This window comes from Mytilus edulis, chromosome 14 (genome assembly GCF_963676685.1).
Source record: "Mytilus edulis chromosome 14, xbMytEdul2.2, whole genome shotgun sequence".
Classification (NCBI taxonomy): Eukaryota; Metazoa; Mollusca; class Bivalvia; order Mytilida; family Mytilidae; genus Mytilus; species Mytilus edulis.
The window spans coordinates 52,518,860-52,535,663 of NC_092357.1; the positions used below are offsets into that span (position 1 = coordinate 52,518,860).

The following is a 16,804-nucleotide window of genomic DNA, read 5'->3' on the forward strand; positions in this document are numbered from 1 at the left end:
TACAGGTAAATTATAGGTGAAAGTTATTTCTTTATATATGTTGTGTACAAGTTATCATTTTGTACAAATTATAATTTGTACAAATTATAATTTGTACAAAAATATTGTACAAATTATAATTTGTATTTTGACTTTGTACAAATTGTAATTTGTACAAAAAGTGCTTGTACAAATTACAATTTGTACAAAAATGGACAAAAATTCACTTATAACTTGTACAATTATTTATCATATGGATTTTGGTGAAAAAAGCATCAATACACACACATTATTGAAATGCTATAAAATGACCACACAGTACACCTAAGTTACAAATCAAATATTAGTTCTTTATCATTCGTTTGAGCAGTTGATCTAGTGATTTATGGAATCAGGTATTACAAACCATCTTTTCACTCTCAAATCGATGACGACCTGTTTTACTGGCATTTAAACTGCTTCACATAGCGAACGTTGAAGCTCAAGAACCGTTGCTGTGAATAAACATGTGTATTTCACTGCTTCAGTTGGACTTTTAGACAAATAAATATCCAAGAAAGAAAGCGAGATTAAACACCCTATTTGGTTAAGGAATATGACTATGCTAAAGTCAGGAATATGTCAGTTGTTTTTCTGCCGTTTTTTTATCAATGTTTTTTTTTTCAACAAGGATCTTTGTTTTATAAATATCAAACTTAACGGAAATCAGTTGAGACAATCTAAGCTTGAAAAAAACAACATTAAACGTATGCAGAACAGACAGACAGACTTTTATTTTATAGTTGGTGTAGTATTATAAAATCATCAGACCCAAATGGCATTGAACCATCAACCTTTTCACAAACAAAAGTGAAGCTGAATAAGTCATATACATCCAATCTTTTGATGTACCAATTACAAATATAAACTATAACTTGTTTAAAGAAAGATTTGATTGTTTTCATAGACTTTTTGAAATAACGAATAAGTGGCAACATATCTTTTGAGATCCTTTTCACGATCATCAAAATGCTATACACGATCTTTCACGCCATGATACAAAATATCAAATTTTACAAATATAATCGTTTTTGGAAACTTTCTAAATAAAACAAAAATCCTCAAAATAACGATAAGAACTAATCAAGCAGTACTATTGAATGATCTCCTTTTTTTTAAGAAAAAGTAGTTTATGTATTAAAAATTTGTATAAAAATCCTATTTGTTTACTTTTTTTCTCTCAAAAATTTCGAAGATCAATCTGCCTTTTGTATTTTGTTAATTAAGTTTAGTGTGTGGTCAGTCAATTACAATTCTATCGTGTGAATCAATGCATTTTTCACCAAAATTCATATTTATAACTGTTGTACAAGTTATAAGTGAATTTTGGTCAAATTTTGTACAAATTGTAATTTGTACAGGCACGTTTTGTACAAATTATAATTTGTACAAAGTCAAAATACAAATTATAATTTGTACAATATTTTTGTACAAATTATAATTTGTACAAAATGATAACTTGTACACAACATATATAAACCTCTTTCAGCCAGTTGAACATATGTTATGAATTATTTCAAAGCACACCAATACATGCAATAAAATCCCTAAAAACGTAAAACAATGATCTGTTATCTGTTCTTGCCGAGTATTTATATGCCACACGTCTGATATATTCCTTTCTTGTCATTTCATCTTTTCTATACTTGTGGAACTTGCCAACAACGAAGTCCATCTTTTTCTTTCTCGTGTCAAAACGAAGTTCTCGATCAATATGACCAAAATTATCTTAAAGCATAAAGGGAACACTGTTTACATATATATATATATATATTACTAGTTTACATTCTAAGTTTACTGCATATACATGTATTTACTCGTATAGCAAATATAGTATCGAGGCTAGTGATAAAAAATAAGATAGACGCTATTGAAGGAATCAAATCGGCGCAAATTAAAGATCCAATTTGTTTATTTTAAATCGGCGCAAATGTCGTACGCCTGCGTAACTTTACACTGGAAAATTTGAATTCCTTACGCTTAGAATATGAACTTATGTAATTTTTAAAATTGAGTATTCAAAAGGTCAGGCCAATAAACAATTATAATTTCTAGAAATTATAATATACTGGCAACGTATGCATGTTGAGATTAGCTTATATCTGGATGATTCTCGTAAAATAATGTCCGATCTTGCACTGAAGTTAAATTTTATATATACTGCTTAATTGACATAATTTATAATAAAAATAACATTATGATAAAGCTACAATGTCGTTTGTAACTCGTTTCATTTCAAATTGTCTTAAGGAGAAATGATAAAGATTTCACCTAATCTCACTGAAGCTAACAGCTAATTTCCTAATGCATGTATAGCAAGACTTTGGTTAGCTTTCTTGCTTTGTATGTATATTTTGTATAATTATATTGGGATAACGTCCAATTGATTTTAAATATCATATATAATCAGATTTTCATACCTATATATGAAGATGTCAATTTTAATTACAAAGCTTGAATAAACATTTATAAAACAAAGCAAGTCAACCAAAGTTTTACTCTACAAGCATTAGGAAATTAGCTGTAAAGCAAAAAATATTAATAAAATTAATACTTATTGAATGTGAATTAAAATCAAAATTTACGGTGTTTAACACTTAATTGTTGTAAATGTAATTTATGACTAAAACAACTGCTCCAAGAATAATATCCAACACAAATTTCTCACTTTTATAAAGCTACAATGCCGAAAAAATTGAAATTTCTTAGATTCTAAATTAATTTTTGAATTAAAAACTTTTGGTATATCATATTTACTGTCTCGTTTAATCAAAACATGTAAGGTAATAAAAACTGGGATCGTGTTTTATGATTGGTTAAATGGATGCAGATCGTTTTAGAATCAAAAACTTTAATTCATATAGTATACCTATAATTTTAATTTCGTTATATTTTAAATATTCAGAATTAATGAATTCACAAACTAGAGTAGATGGAATAATTTGTTTACACTCGTCTTAGTGGGGAAACATAATGCTATAAAGAAGACCGTCTGTGCTTCTTTCTGTGAAACAAGAATTATGCTTGTAGGTTTGATATATGTATTGGTATTTTTTTTTTTAGAGTTTAGATAACAAGCAAATATCATGTTAGTATTCGGGAAACCATGAAACTGAGATTTTTTTTCATCACATTTTGTTCCTCAAACCATGATATTCCTTCTCACAAAATTTTAAGGAAAAATCACTGGTGGAACTGAATAGGGTGTTTGGTCTTTAATTTCAAGAATTCTAGCAATTCCTTTACATAGTAATTAATATACTCCAACAAGTAGTTTGCATATATTTTCCATGCTTGAAAAGATGTTTTAAAATTTTTTCTTAACCATGGTATTTTGAACCCCCTGCTACGGTATATTGAACCCACCCCATCCATCCCATTTACACCTCCAATTTCAAAATTTCTAGCTATTATAAATCTTTTACATAGTAATAATACTTAAATAAGTAGTTTGTATGTATTTAACATGCAGGAAAAGATATTTTGAAAATTTTACTTTTTAAAGGACAAGGTACGATAAGACCAGTTTTTGCCCCCCCCCCCCCCACCCCTATTTTCTCATTTTTATGCCCCACCTACGATAGTAGAGGGGCATTATGTTTTCTGGTCTGTGCCTCCGTTCGTCCGTGCGTCCGTCCGTCCGTCCGTTCGCTTCAAGGTTAAAGTTTTTGGTCAAGGTAGTTTTTGAAGAAGTTGAAGTCCAATCAACTTGAAACTTAGTACACCTGTTCCCCATGATATGATCTTTCTAATTTTAATGCCAAATTAAAGTTTTGACCCCAATTTCATGGTCCACTGAACATAGAAAATGATAGTGCGCAGTTCATGTTAAAGTTTTTGGTCAAGGTAGTTTTTGATGAAGTTAAAGTTACATCAACTTGAAACTTAGTACACATGTTCCCTATAATATGATCTTTCTAATTATAATTCCAAATTATAATTTTGACCCCAATTTCACGGTCCACTGAACATAGAAAATGATAGTGCGAGTGGGGCATCCGTGTACTATGGACACATTCTTGTTTAAATTTTGTTTTGAAAAGCTACTTATCACGTTAAAATATTCCCTTAGGTTTGAAGTTTGTTTGGATGAACTTAAAAACCATTAATTTCAGAAAATGGATGAGGTTAGGGGGTAAAAAAAGCATCAAAAACGTCAAAAGAAGGAAACATAACGTTTTTTGGCCATTGTTTCTTAAATTTAATAGCGTGGATTTTTTTTTAAAGCAAAAACAGTTCTCATGACCATTGAATAAACAAATTGGCACAGGCACTAAAAAATAAAAATTTGTTGTAAAATCACCTGCTAAATGAATACCGGTAATAATTACAATATTTGAGAAATAACAGAAAGTTAACCACCCTCACCTCATTTTAGTGGTTTTGAAGTTCATCCAAACAAACTTCAAACCTCAGGGAATGTTTTAACATAATAAGTAGCTTTCCAAAACAGAATTTGAAAAATGAGAAAATAGGTTGGGGGGGGGGGGGGGGGGGGGTGCAAAGAACCACTGACCTCTGTTTAACAATCATTTGGCCAAAAGCTTAAATTCTCATCTATATATATATAGTAAGATACAGCTTGCTATATTTGTAGTTGACCAAACTTTACAACTATCACTTTGATTCAACAACTCAGAACTCTTTGTTGCAGCTATTGGACTATGCTTATTCTGTTACAGCATATTTACACCATATTTTGATATGTGGTTGCAAATAACGAAAGAAAGATCCCTGTTGGAGTTAAGTTCATTAGGGTGAAGGTCTGACTATCACAATGACAAGGAGTAAATAATATAAAGACATAATCTATATGAAATCATCAGAGAAAAAACAAATCATACCTAAATAAACAGATATATATGGTTTAGGTGGTGTATGTGAACTGGGTTTTACCATAGGTTCTTTAATTTGTATGAAAAATACTAAGTATTTAACAGTTATTGACATTTGCATTAATTTCAGAATGTGGTTCTCCCTCTACTATTACACCAGAAGGAAATGATCCTACTGTTGAAACTTTCAATATAAATACACAGACTGCATTGTTTACATTGGATCTCTCCTTGGACTATGAGGTTGTAACACTGTATACTGTTGTTATTCAAGTGGAAGATAACGTGAAAACTCCTCCTTCAACTGGAACCATCACTGTTAAGGTTGGTATCTATTCCATCAACTGGAACCATCACAGTTAAGGTTGGTATCTCCTCCATCAACAGGAACTATCACAGTTAAGGTTGGTATCTCTTCCATCAACTGGAACCATCACATTTAAGGTTGGTATCTCTTAAATCAACTGGAACCATCACAGTTAAGGTTGGTATCTCTTACATCAACAGGAACTATCACAGTTAAGGTTGGTATCTCCTCCATCAATAGGAACCATCACAGTTAAGGTTGGTATCTCCTAAATCAACTGAAACCATCACATATGGTTGGTATCTCCTCCATCAACTTTAAGGTTGATATCTCTTCCATCAACAGGAACCATCATTGTTTATGTTGGTATCTCCTAAATCAACTGGAACCCTCACAGTTAAGGATGGTATCTCCTAAATCAACTGGAACCATCACAGTTAAGGATGGTATCTCTTACATCAACAGGAACTATCACAGTTAAGGTTGGTATCTCCTCCATCAATAGGAACCATCACAGTTAAGGTTGGTATCTCCTAAATCAACTGAAACCATCACATATGGTTGGTATCTCCTCCATCAACTTTAAGGTTGGTATCTCTTCCATCAACAGGAACCATCATTGTTTATGTTGGTATCTCCTAAATCAACTGGAACCCTCACAGTTAAGGATGGTATCTCCTAAATCAACTGGAACCATCACAGTTAAGGATGGTATCTCCTAAATCAACTGAAACCATCACAGTTAGGGTTGGTTTCTCCTCCGTCAACAGGAACCATCACAGTTAAGGTTGGTATCTCCTAAATCAACTGAAACCATCACAGTTAGAGTTGGTATCTCGTCCATCAACAGGAACCATCAAAGTTAAGGTTGTTGTCTCTTCTATCAACAGGAACCTTCACTGTTTATGTTGGTAACTCCTAAATGAACTGGAACCATCACAATTAGGGTTGGTATCTCCTCCATCGACAGGAACTTTCACAGTTGAGGTTGGTATCTTCTCCATCAACAGGACTTACTTTACTAGATTATGTCTTTGTTGGAAAGATGTCTCATTTGGCAATCATACCTCATCTTCTTATTTCTACATACAAATCACGTTTTAGAAATAAAAATAATAGGCAATATCACGGGTGTCATTCGGTTTATCGAGAGAAATGGGCGTGAAAGAATATCTAACGGCGGTCAAGTATTGAGAGACGATCGTGAAAGTTCTGGTAACGGATCGTGAAAGGCATTTAATGTACATTTTAGTTCAGAATCTTTGAAAAAATCGCTAAATTTTCAAAACGCGGAACAAATCCGAACAAAAAAATATGTCTGTCAAAATGGTATATCTTCCTCAACATAACTGTGAAAGAAGATAAAGAAAATATGAAGTACTTTTTGAAAAAAACACAAAAGGCGCAATGCGTGTCTATGAAATTAATTACAAATAACACGCTTTGTGTACCTATAATGGTCATATTTCAGAATATCATGATATATTTGAAATTTAATCTTTGGTCTATCTGATAGTACAATAAAATTAAAGTATGCTCTTCCATTAAAAGCGTTAATTTGTTTATGAAAACCTTGAATTTCTTGAATTTCCATCAAACTTGATCGTGAAAGATCAGGCAACGTATTTTTTCGATCGTGAAAGAAAATGCGTGACCAGACTTTATACTAGTAATCAGAAATCAGTATTTCTTTTACCATTTAATAAATCTGCAAGTGGTTGAAGCCTGTAACTATTTTGATAAGGATGAACATTAAAGCTATTATCTTTTTTTTTCTATTCAACACTTAACCTCGAAAGTTAAAAAAAAAAAAACTAATAACGTGTCTAAATAAGTGTGAACGATTCTCTTTGAATCGGTCTAGTGCACTTCAAGCACACAAACACTAGTTAGCCAATAATATGGATATGCAACGTTTAAACCAAAATGTTATCCATCAAACAAAAAATCATAGCAAAAACAGCACATTTCATGTGTAATATTGGATTGAACGATAACCAACATTTTGTGCAACAGAACTTTTTAAGTTCTTTATAAACAACGCAGATAAGGATTGATTTAACTTTATAGTACATATTATAGAATACCAAAGCGCAAATGCTGTAATGTCTTGATTGCTTTACTTATGATAGTATATTTGTTGAACGTCTATAATATAAAGGGTTTTACTAGAAGTGTCAAATGCGCTTAAGATTATCAATGTTTCATAAAAAAGGTCAAGGTCAGATGAACCATGCCATACAGATCTCTACAAATATCCCGTACACCAAATTAATGTGTTCCGATCTTTACAGTGCCTTAGAAACTGACAAATGTAAAAGTTGTGCTTAGCCAATTAATTCGAAACATAAGGTCAAAAGTATATGAACCCTGACCGACAGCCAGACATAGACATCTTTCTATCATTTAATAAATCAAACAAATTTGAAGTCATCATGGTCATATAAGAAACATGAAGACAGACATGTACACCATACACGAAACATATTGTCGCTATTGCATACATGTATATATTCAAAAGGCCAAACAACATAAAACAAACATTGCCGAATGATGCATGATAATGAGTTCAATGTTAGTTGAAACCTTGCACAAGTCGAAAATATACAACTCACAATCATAACAACAGACAGTTATCCTAAACTTAACGAATCTTCGATACGGACTTGACCCTCTAAAATGAATCTTCATCCATGAAATAGTTTTATAAATTGACCATAAACCCACTTATTCATGGTATGGTATCAATATTTCTGACCTGACACTACGTACTTTTTATTGCTTAATTCATTAGAATTTAATATGCAATGTTTCGGGTTCTTTCGGGAATAATCCCAGGTAAACCCTCATCAGAGGTCGACCTTTATATATTTATTTCGTATCTAGAGTCTGTAAAAAGACTAGCTACAACGTAGACATATATGCACGTGTAGTTAATAAATTAAAAAAACTGTTATGAAACAGTCACACATCTATCTATGATACTAGATACGAAATAAATATATAAAGGTCGACCTCTGATGAGGGTTTACCTGGGATCATTGCATATTAAATTCTAATGAATTAAGCAATAAAAAGTACGTAGTGTCAGGTCAGAAATATTGATACGATACCATGAAAAAGTGGGTTGATGGTCAATTTATAAAACTAGCATCAGATCTTTCACGATCCTTTTCACGATCTTCAAAAATGCGGTACGTGATCTTTCACGATCCAAAAAATCAATTTTGTGTGAATAGTTCTTTATTAACCAAGTTTCAGATTATATTTATACGAAATAACTATGAGAACTGTTTAATTAATTCAAATACAATGCCCTTATTTTGATAAAGGTAGTTTATCTAGTCGAATTTGTGAAAAAATCGTGTTTGTTTACATTTTTTATGTCATTGAAATGTCGAGAAGCAATCTGCCTTTTGTCGTTTTGTAATAACTGTGTACTTTTGAAACTGGATATTCTGACATACTGATCATAATGTTGAACCATTTTGACAGACAGTTTTATTTTGTCGTAAATGTGTCTGTGTAATTAATTAAATTAGAATATTTACTGACCTTTCATATGTCTTCTCGATTAAATTTCTTTCACGATCCGTTACCAGAACTTTCACGATCGTCTCTCAATACTTGACCGCCGTTAGATATTCTTTCACGCCCATTTCTCTCGATAAACCGAATGACACCCGTGAATATGGCACCACTTTTATCCAGAGACTTTAAATATTGGGGATATTTTACATATGTCAACAGGACAGCAGCCGAACGATAAAAAACCTCTGAGGTATATTTTGCACAGGAACCGTCACAGTTAAGGTTGGTATCTCCTCTATCAACTGGAACCATCACAGTTAAGATTAGTATCTCCTCCATCAACTGGAACCATCACATTTTATGTTGGTATCTCCTAAATCAACTGGAACCATCACAGTTAAGGTTGGTATTTCCTCTAACAACTGGAATCATCACAGTTAAGGTTAGTATCTCCTCTATCAACTGGAACCATCACTGTTTATGTTGGTATCTCCTCCATCAACAGGAACCATCACAGCTAGGGTTGGTATCTCCTCCTTCAACTGGAACCTTCACATTTTATGTTGGTATCTCCTAAATCAACAGGAACCATCACAGTAAGGATTGGTATCTCATCCATCAACTGGAACCATCAAAGTTAATGTTGGTTTCTTCTAAATCAACAGGAACCATCACAGTTAGGGTTGGTATCTCTTCCATCAACTGGAACCATCAAAGTTGATGTTGGTATCTCTTAAATCAACAGGAACCATCCTAGATAGGGTTGGTATCTCCTCCGTCAACTGGAACCATCACAGTTAAGGTTGGTATCTCTTCTATCAACTGGAACCATCACAGTTAGTGTTACTATCTCCTCCATCAACAGGAACCATGACATTTAAGGTTGGTATCTCCTCCATCAACTGGAATCATCACAATTAAGGTTAGTATCTCCTCCATCAACTGGAACCATCACTGTTTAAGGTTGGTATCTCCTAAATCAACTGGAACTATCACAATTAGGGTTGGTATCTCCTCCATTAATAGGAACCATCACAGTTAAGGTTTGTATCTCTTCCATTAGCTGGAATCATCACAGTTAAGGTTGGTATCTCCTCCATCAACAGGAACCATGACATTTAAGGTTGGTATCTCCTCCATCAACTAGAACCATCATAATTAAGGTTGGTATCTCCTCCATCAATTGGAACAAGTTGGTATCTCCTCCATCAACAGTAACCATCACAGTTAATGTTGGTATCTCCTAAATCAACTGGAACCTTCACATTTTATGTTGGTATCTCCTAAATCAACAGGAACCATCACAGTTAGGGTTGGTATCTCTTCCATCAACTGGAACCATCAAAGTTGATGTTGGTATCTCTTAAATCAACAGGAACCATCCTAGATAGGGTTGGTATCTCCTCCATCAACTGGAACCATCACAGTTAAGGTTGGTATCTCTTCTATCAACTGGAACCATCACAGTTAGTGTTACTATCTTCTCCATCAACAGGAACCATCACAGTTAAGGTTGGTATCTCCTCCATCAACTGGAATCATCACAATTAAGGTTAGTATCTCCTCCATCAACTGGAACCATCACTGTTTAAGGTTGGTATCTCCTAAATCAACTGGAACTATCACAATTAGGGTTGGTATCTCCTCCATTAATAGGAACCATCACAGTTAAGGTTTGTATCTCTTCCATTAGCTGGAATCATCACATTTAAGGTTGGTATCTCCTCCATCAACAGGAACCATGACATTTAAGGTTGGTATCTCCTCCATCAACTGGAATCATCACAGTTAAGGTTGGTATCTCTTCCATTAGCTGGAACCATCACAGTTAGGGTTGGTATCTCCTCCATCAACAGGAACCATGACATTTAAGGTTGGTATCTCCTCCATCAACTGGAATCATCACAGTTAAGGTTGGTATCTCTTCCATTAGCTGGAACCATCACAGTTAGGGTTGGTATCTCCTCCATCAACAGGAACCATGACATTTAAGGTTGGTATCTCCTCCATCAACTGGAATCATCACAGTTAAGGTTGGTATCTCTTCCATTAGCTGGAACCATCACAGTTAGGGTTGGTATCTCCTCCATCAACAGGAACCATGACATTTAAGGTTGGTATCTCCTCCATCAACTAGAACCATCATAATTAAGGTTGGTATCTCCTCCATCAATTGAAACAAGTCGGTATCTCCTCCATCAACAGTAACCATCACAGTTAATGTTGGTATCTCCTCCTTCAACTGGAACCTTCACATTTTATGTTGGTATCTCCTAAATCAACAGGAACCATCACAGTTAGGGTTGGTTTCTCTTCCATCAACTGGAACCATCAAAGTTGATGTTGGTATCTCTTAAATCAACAGGAACCATCCTAGATAGGGTTGGTATCTCCTCCATCAACTGGAACCATCACAGTTAAGGTTGGTATCTCTTCTATCAACTGGAACCATCACAGTTAGTGTTACTATCTTCTCCATCAACAGGAACCATCACAGTTAAGGTTGGTATCTCCTCCATCAACTGGAATCATCACAATTAAGGTTAGTATCTCCTCCATCAACTGGAACCATCACTGTTTAAGGTTGGTATCTCCTAAATCAACTGGAACTATCACAATTAGGGTTGGTATCTCCTCCATTAATAGGAACCATCACAGTTAAGGTTTGTATCTCTTCCATTAGCTGGAATCATCACAGTTAAGGTTGGTATCTCCTCCATCAACAGGAACCATGACATTTAAGGTTGGTATCTCCTCCATCAACAGGAACCATCACAGTTAGGGTTGGTATCTCTTCCATTAGCTGGAATCATCACAGTTAAGGTTGGTATCTCCTCCATTAATAGGAATCATCACAGTTAAGGTTTGTATCTCTTCCATTAGCTGGAATCATCACAGTTAAGGTTGGTATCTCCTCCATCAACAGGAACCATGACATTTAAGGTTGGTATCTCCTCCATCAACAGGAACCATCACATTTAAGGTTGGTATCTCCTCCATCAACAGGAACCATCACATTTAAGGTTGGTATCTCCTCCATCAACAGGAACCATCACATTTAAGGTTGGTATCTCCTCCATCAACTAGAACCATCATAATTAAGGTTGGTATCTCCTCCATCAATTGGAACAAGTTGGTATCTCCTCCATCAACCAAGATGTGTCTTCTGTCGTATCACTTTCATAATCAAGGACTTTATGCTCAGTCTTATTCTTGACAAAGTTTTGAAACTTTCATTCAGTGTAACCCTCTTTTCCTTTGTTTACTTTTAATGTAAGGATTTGATTAATTATAATGTTAGCTATCTGAAATTAAATTAAACTGAAATATTTAATTGAAATGACATTTGTTGAAACGTTGTACCTCTTTATGTTAGTTGTAGATTCTGTCAGGGATGGATAGACATACTAAGCCACATGGTCTCCCAACTTCCAACTTTTCTAAACAAAATATATATTTTTTTTGTTTATAGATAAAGATTAAAGATGTAAATGACAATTGTCCAGAGCTAACACAGACAAATTTTGATTTGATTGCTGTTCCATCTATGCAGCTTTCAGCTATTGCACAGCTTTTTGCTAGTGATGTTGACAGTGATTTTAACAGTTTGCTGGTGTTTTCCTTGTCATCCATTTCAATCAGGTAAAAATATCAAACATTTACACATGCATAAAAACATACAAGAAACAGTCAAGTAAAAGATCATTATAAATTAAAAAAGATTTAACATAATAAATTTTTTATACAACCGCAAAAAATTTTGTGGTCGTATATTGTTATCAACTTGTAGTCTGCATCAAACGAAGACATTTGGTTTCCACACAATAACTTTAGTACAAGTAAATAGAAATCTATGTAATTTGAACACAAGGTTTATAACCACAAAAGGAAGGTTGGAATTGATATAGGGTTATGGTCCTAGTTGAGGAAGTAGGGGCCAAAAAAGGAACATAATAAGCATTTTTAGCAGTTTTTAGCTCACCTGGCCCAAAGGGCCAAGTGAGCTTTTCTCATCACTTTGCGTTCTGCGTCGTCTGTTAACTTTTACAAAAATCTTCTCTGAATTTACTTCGTCAAATTTAACCGAACTTCGCCAGAATCATCATTGGGGTATTTCGTTTAAAAAATGTGTCTGATGACCCGGCAAGCCAACCAAGATGGTTACCATGGCTAAAAATAGAACATAGGGGTAAAATATAGATTCTGGCTTATAACTCTGAAACCAAAGCATTTAGATCAGATCTGACATGGGGTAAAATTGTTAAACAAGTAAAGATTTATCTGCCCTGAATTTTTCAGATGAATCGGACAAACGATTGTTGGGTTGCCACCCCTGAATTGGTAATTTTAATGAAATTTTGCAGTTTTTGGTTATTATCTTGATAAATTATTATAGATAGAGATAAACTATAAACAGCAATAACGTTCAGCAAAGTAAGATCTACGAATAAGTCAAATGACAAAAATAGTCAGTTGACCCCTTAAGGAGTTATTGTCCTTTATAGTCAATTTTACCTATTTTTCATAAATTTTTGTAAATTTTTACAAAAATCTTCTCCTCTGAAACTACTGGGCCAAATTTAACCAGACTTGGCCACAATCATCATTGGGGTATCTTGTTGAAAAAATGTGTCCGGTGACTCGGCCAACTAACCAAGAGGGCTGTCATGGCTAAAAATAGAACATATGGGTAAAATGTAGATTTTGCCTAAAAACTCTGAAACCGAAGCATTTAGAGCAAATCTAACATGGATTATATTGTTTATCCAATCAAGATCTATCTGCCCTGAAATTTTCAGACGAATTGAACAACTGGGTTTTGGTTGCTGCCCCTGAATTGGCAATTTTAATGAAATTTTGCCGTTTTGGGTTATTATCCTGAATATTATTATAGATAGAGATTAACTGTACACAGCAATAATGTCTTTCAAAGTAAGATCTACAAATTAGTCAACATTACCTAAATGGTCAATTGACCCCTTAAGGAATGATTGCCCTTTATAGTCAATTTTACCAATTTTTCATAAATTTTTGTAAGTTTTTACAAAAATCTTCTCCTCTGAAACAACTGGGCCAAATTTAACCATACTTGGCCACAATCATCATTGAGGTATCTAGTTAAAAAAATGTGTGCGGTGACCCGGCCAACCAACCAAGATGGCCGCCATGGCTAAAAATAGAACATAGGGGTAAAATGTAGATTTTGGCTTATAACTCTGAAACCAAAGCATTTTGAGCCATTGGACATTGGTTAAATTGTTTATCAAGTCAACATATATCTGCCCTGAAATTTTAAGATGAATCGAAGAACCGGCTGTTGGGTTGCTGCCCCTGAATTGGTAATTTTTAATGAAATTTTGCCGTTTTTGGTTATTATCTTGAATATTATTATAGATAGAGATAAACTGTAAACAGCAATAATGTCCTGCAAAGTAATTAGATCTACAAATAAGTCAACATGACCAAAATGGTCAGTTGACCCCTTTACAGTCAATTTTTAACAATTTTCATAAACTTTATTAATTTTTGTAAATTTTTAACAAAATATTTTCCTCTGTATCTAATGGGCCATTATAGATAGAGATAATTGTATGTAGCGAGAATGTTTAGTACAGTAAGATCTACAAACACATCACCAAAACACAAGTTTGTCATCAATCCATCTGTGTCTTTTGTTTAATATGCACAGATAGACCAAGGTGAGCAACACAGGATCTTAGGAGCATGTGTTCAGTTGGTGTGGCAAATGTTACCAACGAAGTCTCTAAAATTACCATTGTGCTAGCTTCAATTGGTTTATTTCTAGGACCCTTGGAAAAGTAAGCCACTGCTCTACCATTTGAGCTCAAAGGCTACTCCAATAGTGCAGTCAATAGAAGGTGTTTTTTTTATATATTCTTTTTTTTCAGTCCAGCTTTAGGTTACAATGCCGGCCCACACATGACTTGTACAATGAACTGAGTATTTAATACGTTCTTTTTTTTAGTGCACCTTTAGGTTACAATGTCACACATGACTTGTACAATGAACTATGTATTTAATACGTTCTTTTTTTAGTGCACCTTTAGGTTACAATGTCACACATGACTTGTACAATGAACTATGTATTTAATACGTTCTTTTTTAGTGCAGCTTTAGGTTACAATGTCACACATGACTTGTACAATGAACTATGTATTTAATACGTTCTTTTTTAGTGCAGCTTTAGTTTACAATGTCACACATGACTTGTACAATGAACTATGTATTTAATACGTTCTTTTTTAGTGCAGCTTTCGTTTACAATGTCACACATGACTTGCACAATGAACTATGTATTTAATATGTTTTTCAGTCCAGCTTTAGATTACAATGCCACACATGACTTGTACAATGAAGTATATACAGCCAATACAACCCTGAGTTTTACTGCTATAGTTACAGACCATGGAAGTCCTGTTAGAGGAGCAGCTGCTAGTATAACATTCCTAGTGGATAATTCTTGTCTAATGGATGTGGAATATGGAGTGATTCTATATTCTCTCAAAGTCGATAATATGACGGGGGAGGTTTTTTTTCGTGTGCCTGGATATTACTATTATGAATACGGTAAATTACAACAATATTTTATCTCAAAAAATATTTCACATTCTTCAGGTTTAAGACTAGCATATTAATTTTCATTCTAAAGGCTGAAATAAGATTTGTCAAAAAATCAGAAATTTAATACTCGAGTACTCATTCATAATACTTGCGAGTTCTAAAGTACTCAAATGAGTCTTTGATATCTAATGAAAAGTATTTTGATAATTTAACTTTCATAAATCTAATTATAATATCGTCAAAAGGCAGCACTCCAACCCGCAAAGTGGAATGGGGTTGATATAAGTTGCAATAACTTGTTTCCCAATCCACTATAAACAAATAGAACACTGTTTCTAAAAAATAACATATCATGATAGCAATTATTGTTTGGGTGCTCATGAACCAAATCAGAAAGATGCCAATAAAGCCATCATTATGTTGTAAAGTCTGTAAAATCATTTTTAAAAATCATAAAAGTGCCGTTCTTAGCTTTTATGTCTGAAAATATTTGTAACAGGACAAGGGCTACCTTACTTTTGGTAACACACACTGATAAGTTTTAATCAATTCTCACAGCTTACAAAATTCTTTAATTATATATCTAACATAATTTAATTGCTTATATGTTCCTCTTCTCTTAAAAGAATGACAATCATCTATACAAATAATATATTTTGTAGAGTGTAGAGATGCTTTAGGCATACAAAGTGGAGCAATTCTGGATGACTGGATCTCCACGTCATCAGCTATGGAAGTCAGTGGTGGTGATCGGGCAAGGCTTAATATGACAGCTCTCGATGGTAAGAACTATTAAAATTATACATACTTGTCAACCCTCCAGCTTTGGAGATGACCAAATTTAAATAAACCAACTTCCTGACCTTGAATAGCAATGAAAGGTGAAACAATTGGACAGTTAATTTAAATTATAACTCATTAGAAAAAAAAATTCGGACAAACTGATCAGAACACTAATTTCAACAAAGATACAAAATTTAGATAAATGTATATTGAACAAGCTCTTTATGGTTTCAATACTTCTCATTAAGAAATAATTCCTTCATTTCATGCTCTTTGCTTATTTTCACATGGGTTGAGACATTAAATTATGGATATTTTACACTGAGTGTTAAGAGGCTCTAGTTGAAACTACTGGATGTCACAGTTAAGGTGGTATGGGAGTCTAAAATAAAAATGATAGAATTTGTTCATACTTTGCCAAAACGTAGTATCTATTGATATATGTTGAAAAATGTTATAAAAATGATAGGTCACAGCGCATTTTCTCAAGCTACAGGGCGTGACAAAAATGACACATTTTGTATAGATTATACAGGAAAAAACACAATTTTGTGATTAGAAACTAAACAAAATGATAGAATTGTTAAATACTTAAGAAAAAGATAGCTTTCAGACAATGCTTTGAGAATATCAAAAGAAAAGATAGGGTCACCGTACGTTTTTTCCCGCTAAAATACAAAATAGGAAAATTCCATGTAAAATCCTTCAGAAAATGCACTGTTTTAGAGTTACCTCCCCTTAAAATGCC

At 33.6% G+C, this 16,804-nt stretch overlaps 1 protein-coding gene across 1 annotated transcript in view; it reads left to right on the forward strand.

Moving 5' to 3' along the window:
* LOC139503686 (uncharacterized) overlaps positions 1-16,804 on the forward strand; it is a 388,876-nt gene that overhangs the window by 217,557 nt on the left and 154,515 nt on the right. Inside the window, exons 38-41 of the mRNA XM_071293512.1 lie at positions 4,984-5,177; positions 12,164-12,333; positions 15,026-15,279; positions 15,936-16,055. Of these exons, the coding sequence (XP_071149613.1) occupies positions 4,984-5,177; positions 12,164-12,333; positions 15,026-15,279; positions 15,936-16,055 (738 nt within the window). The remainder of the gene's footprint in view (positions 1-4,983; positions 5,178-12,163; positions 12,334-15,025; positions 15,280-15,935; positions 16,056-16,804) is intronic.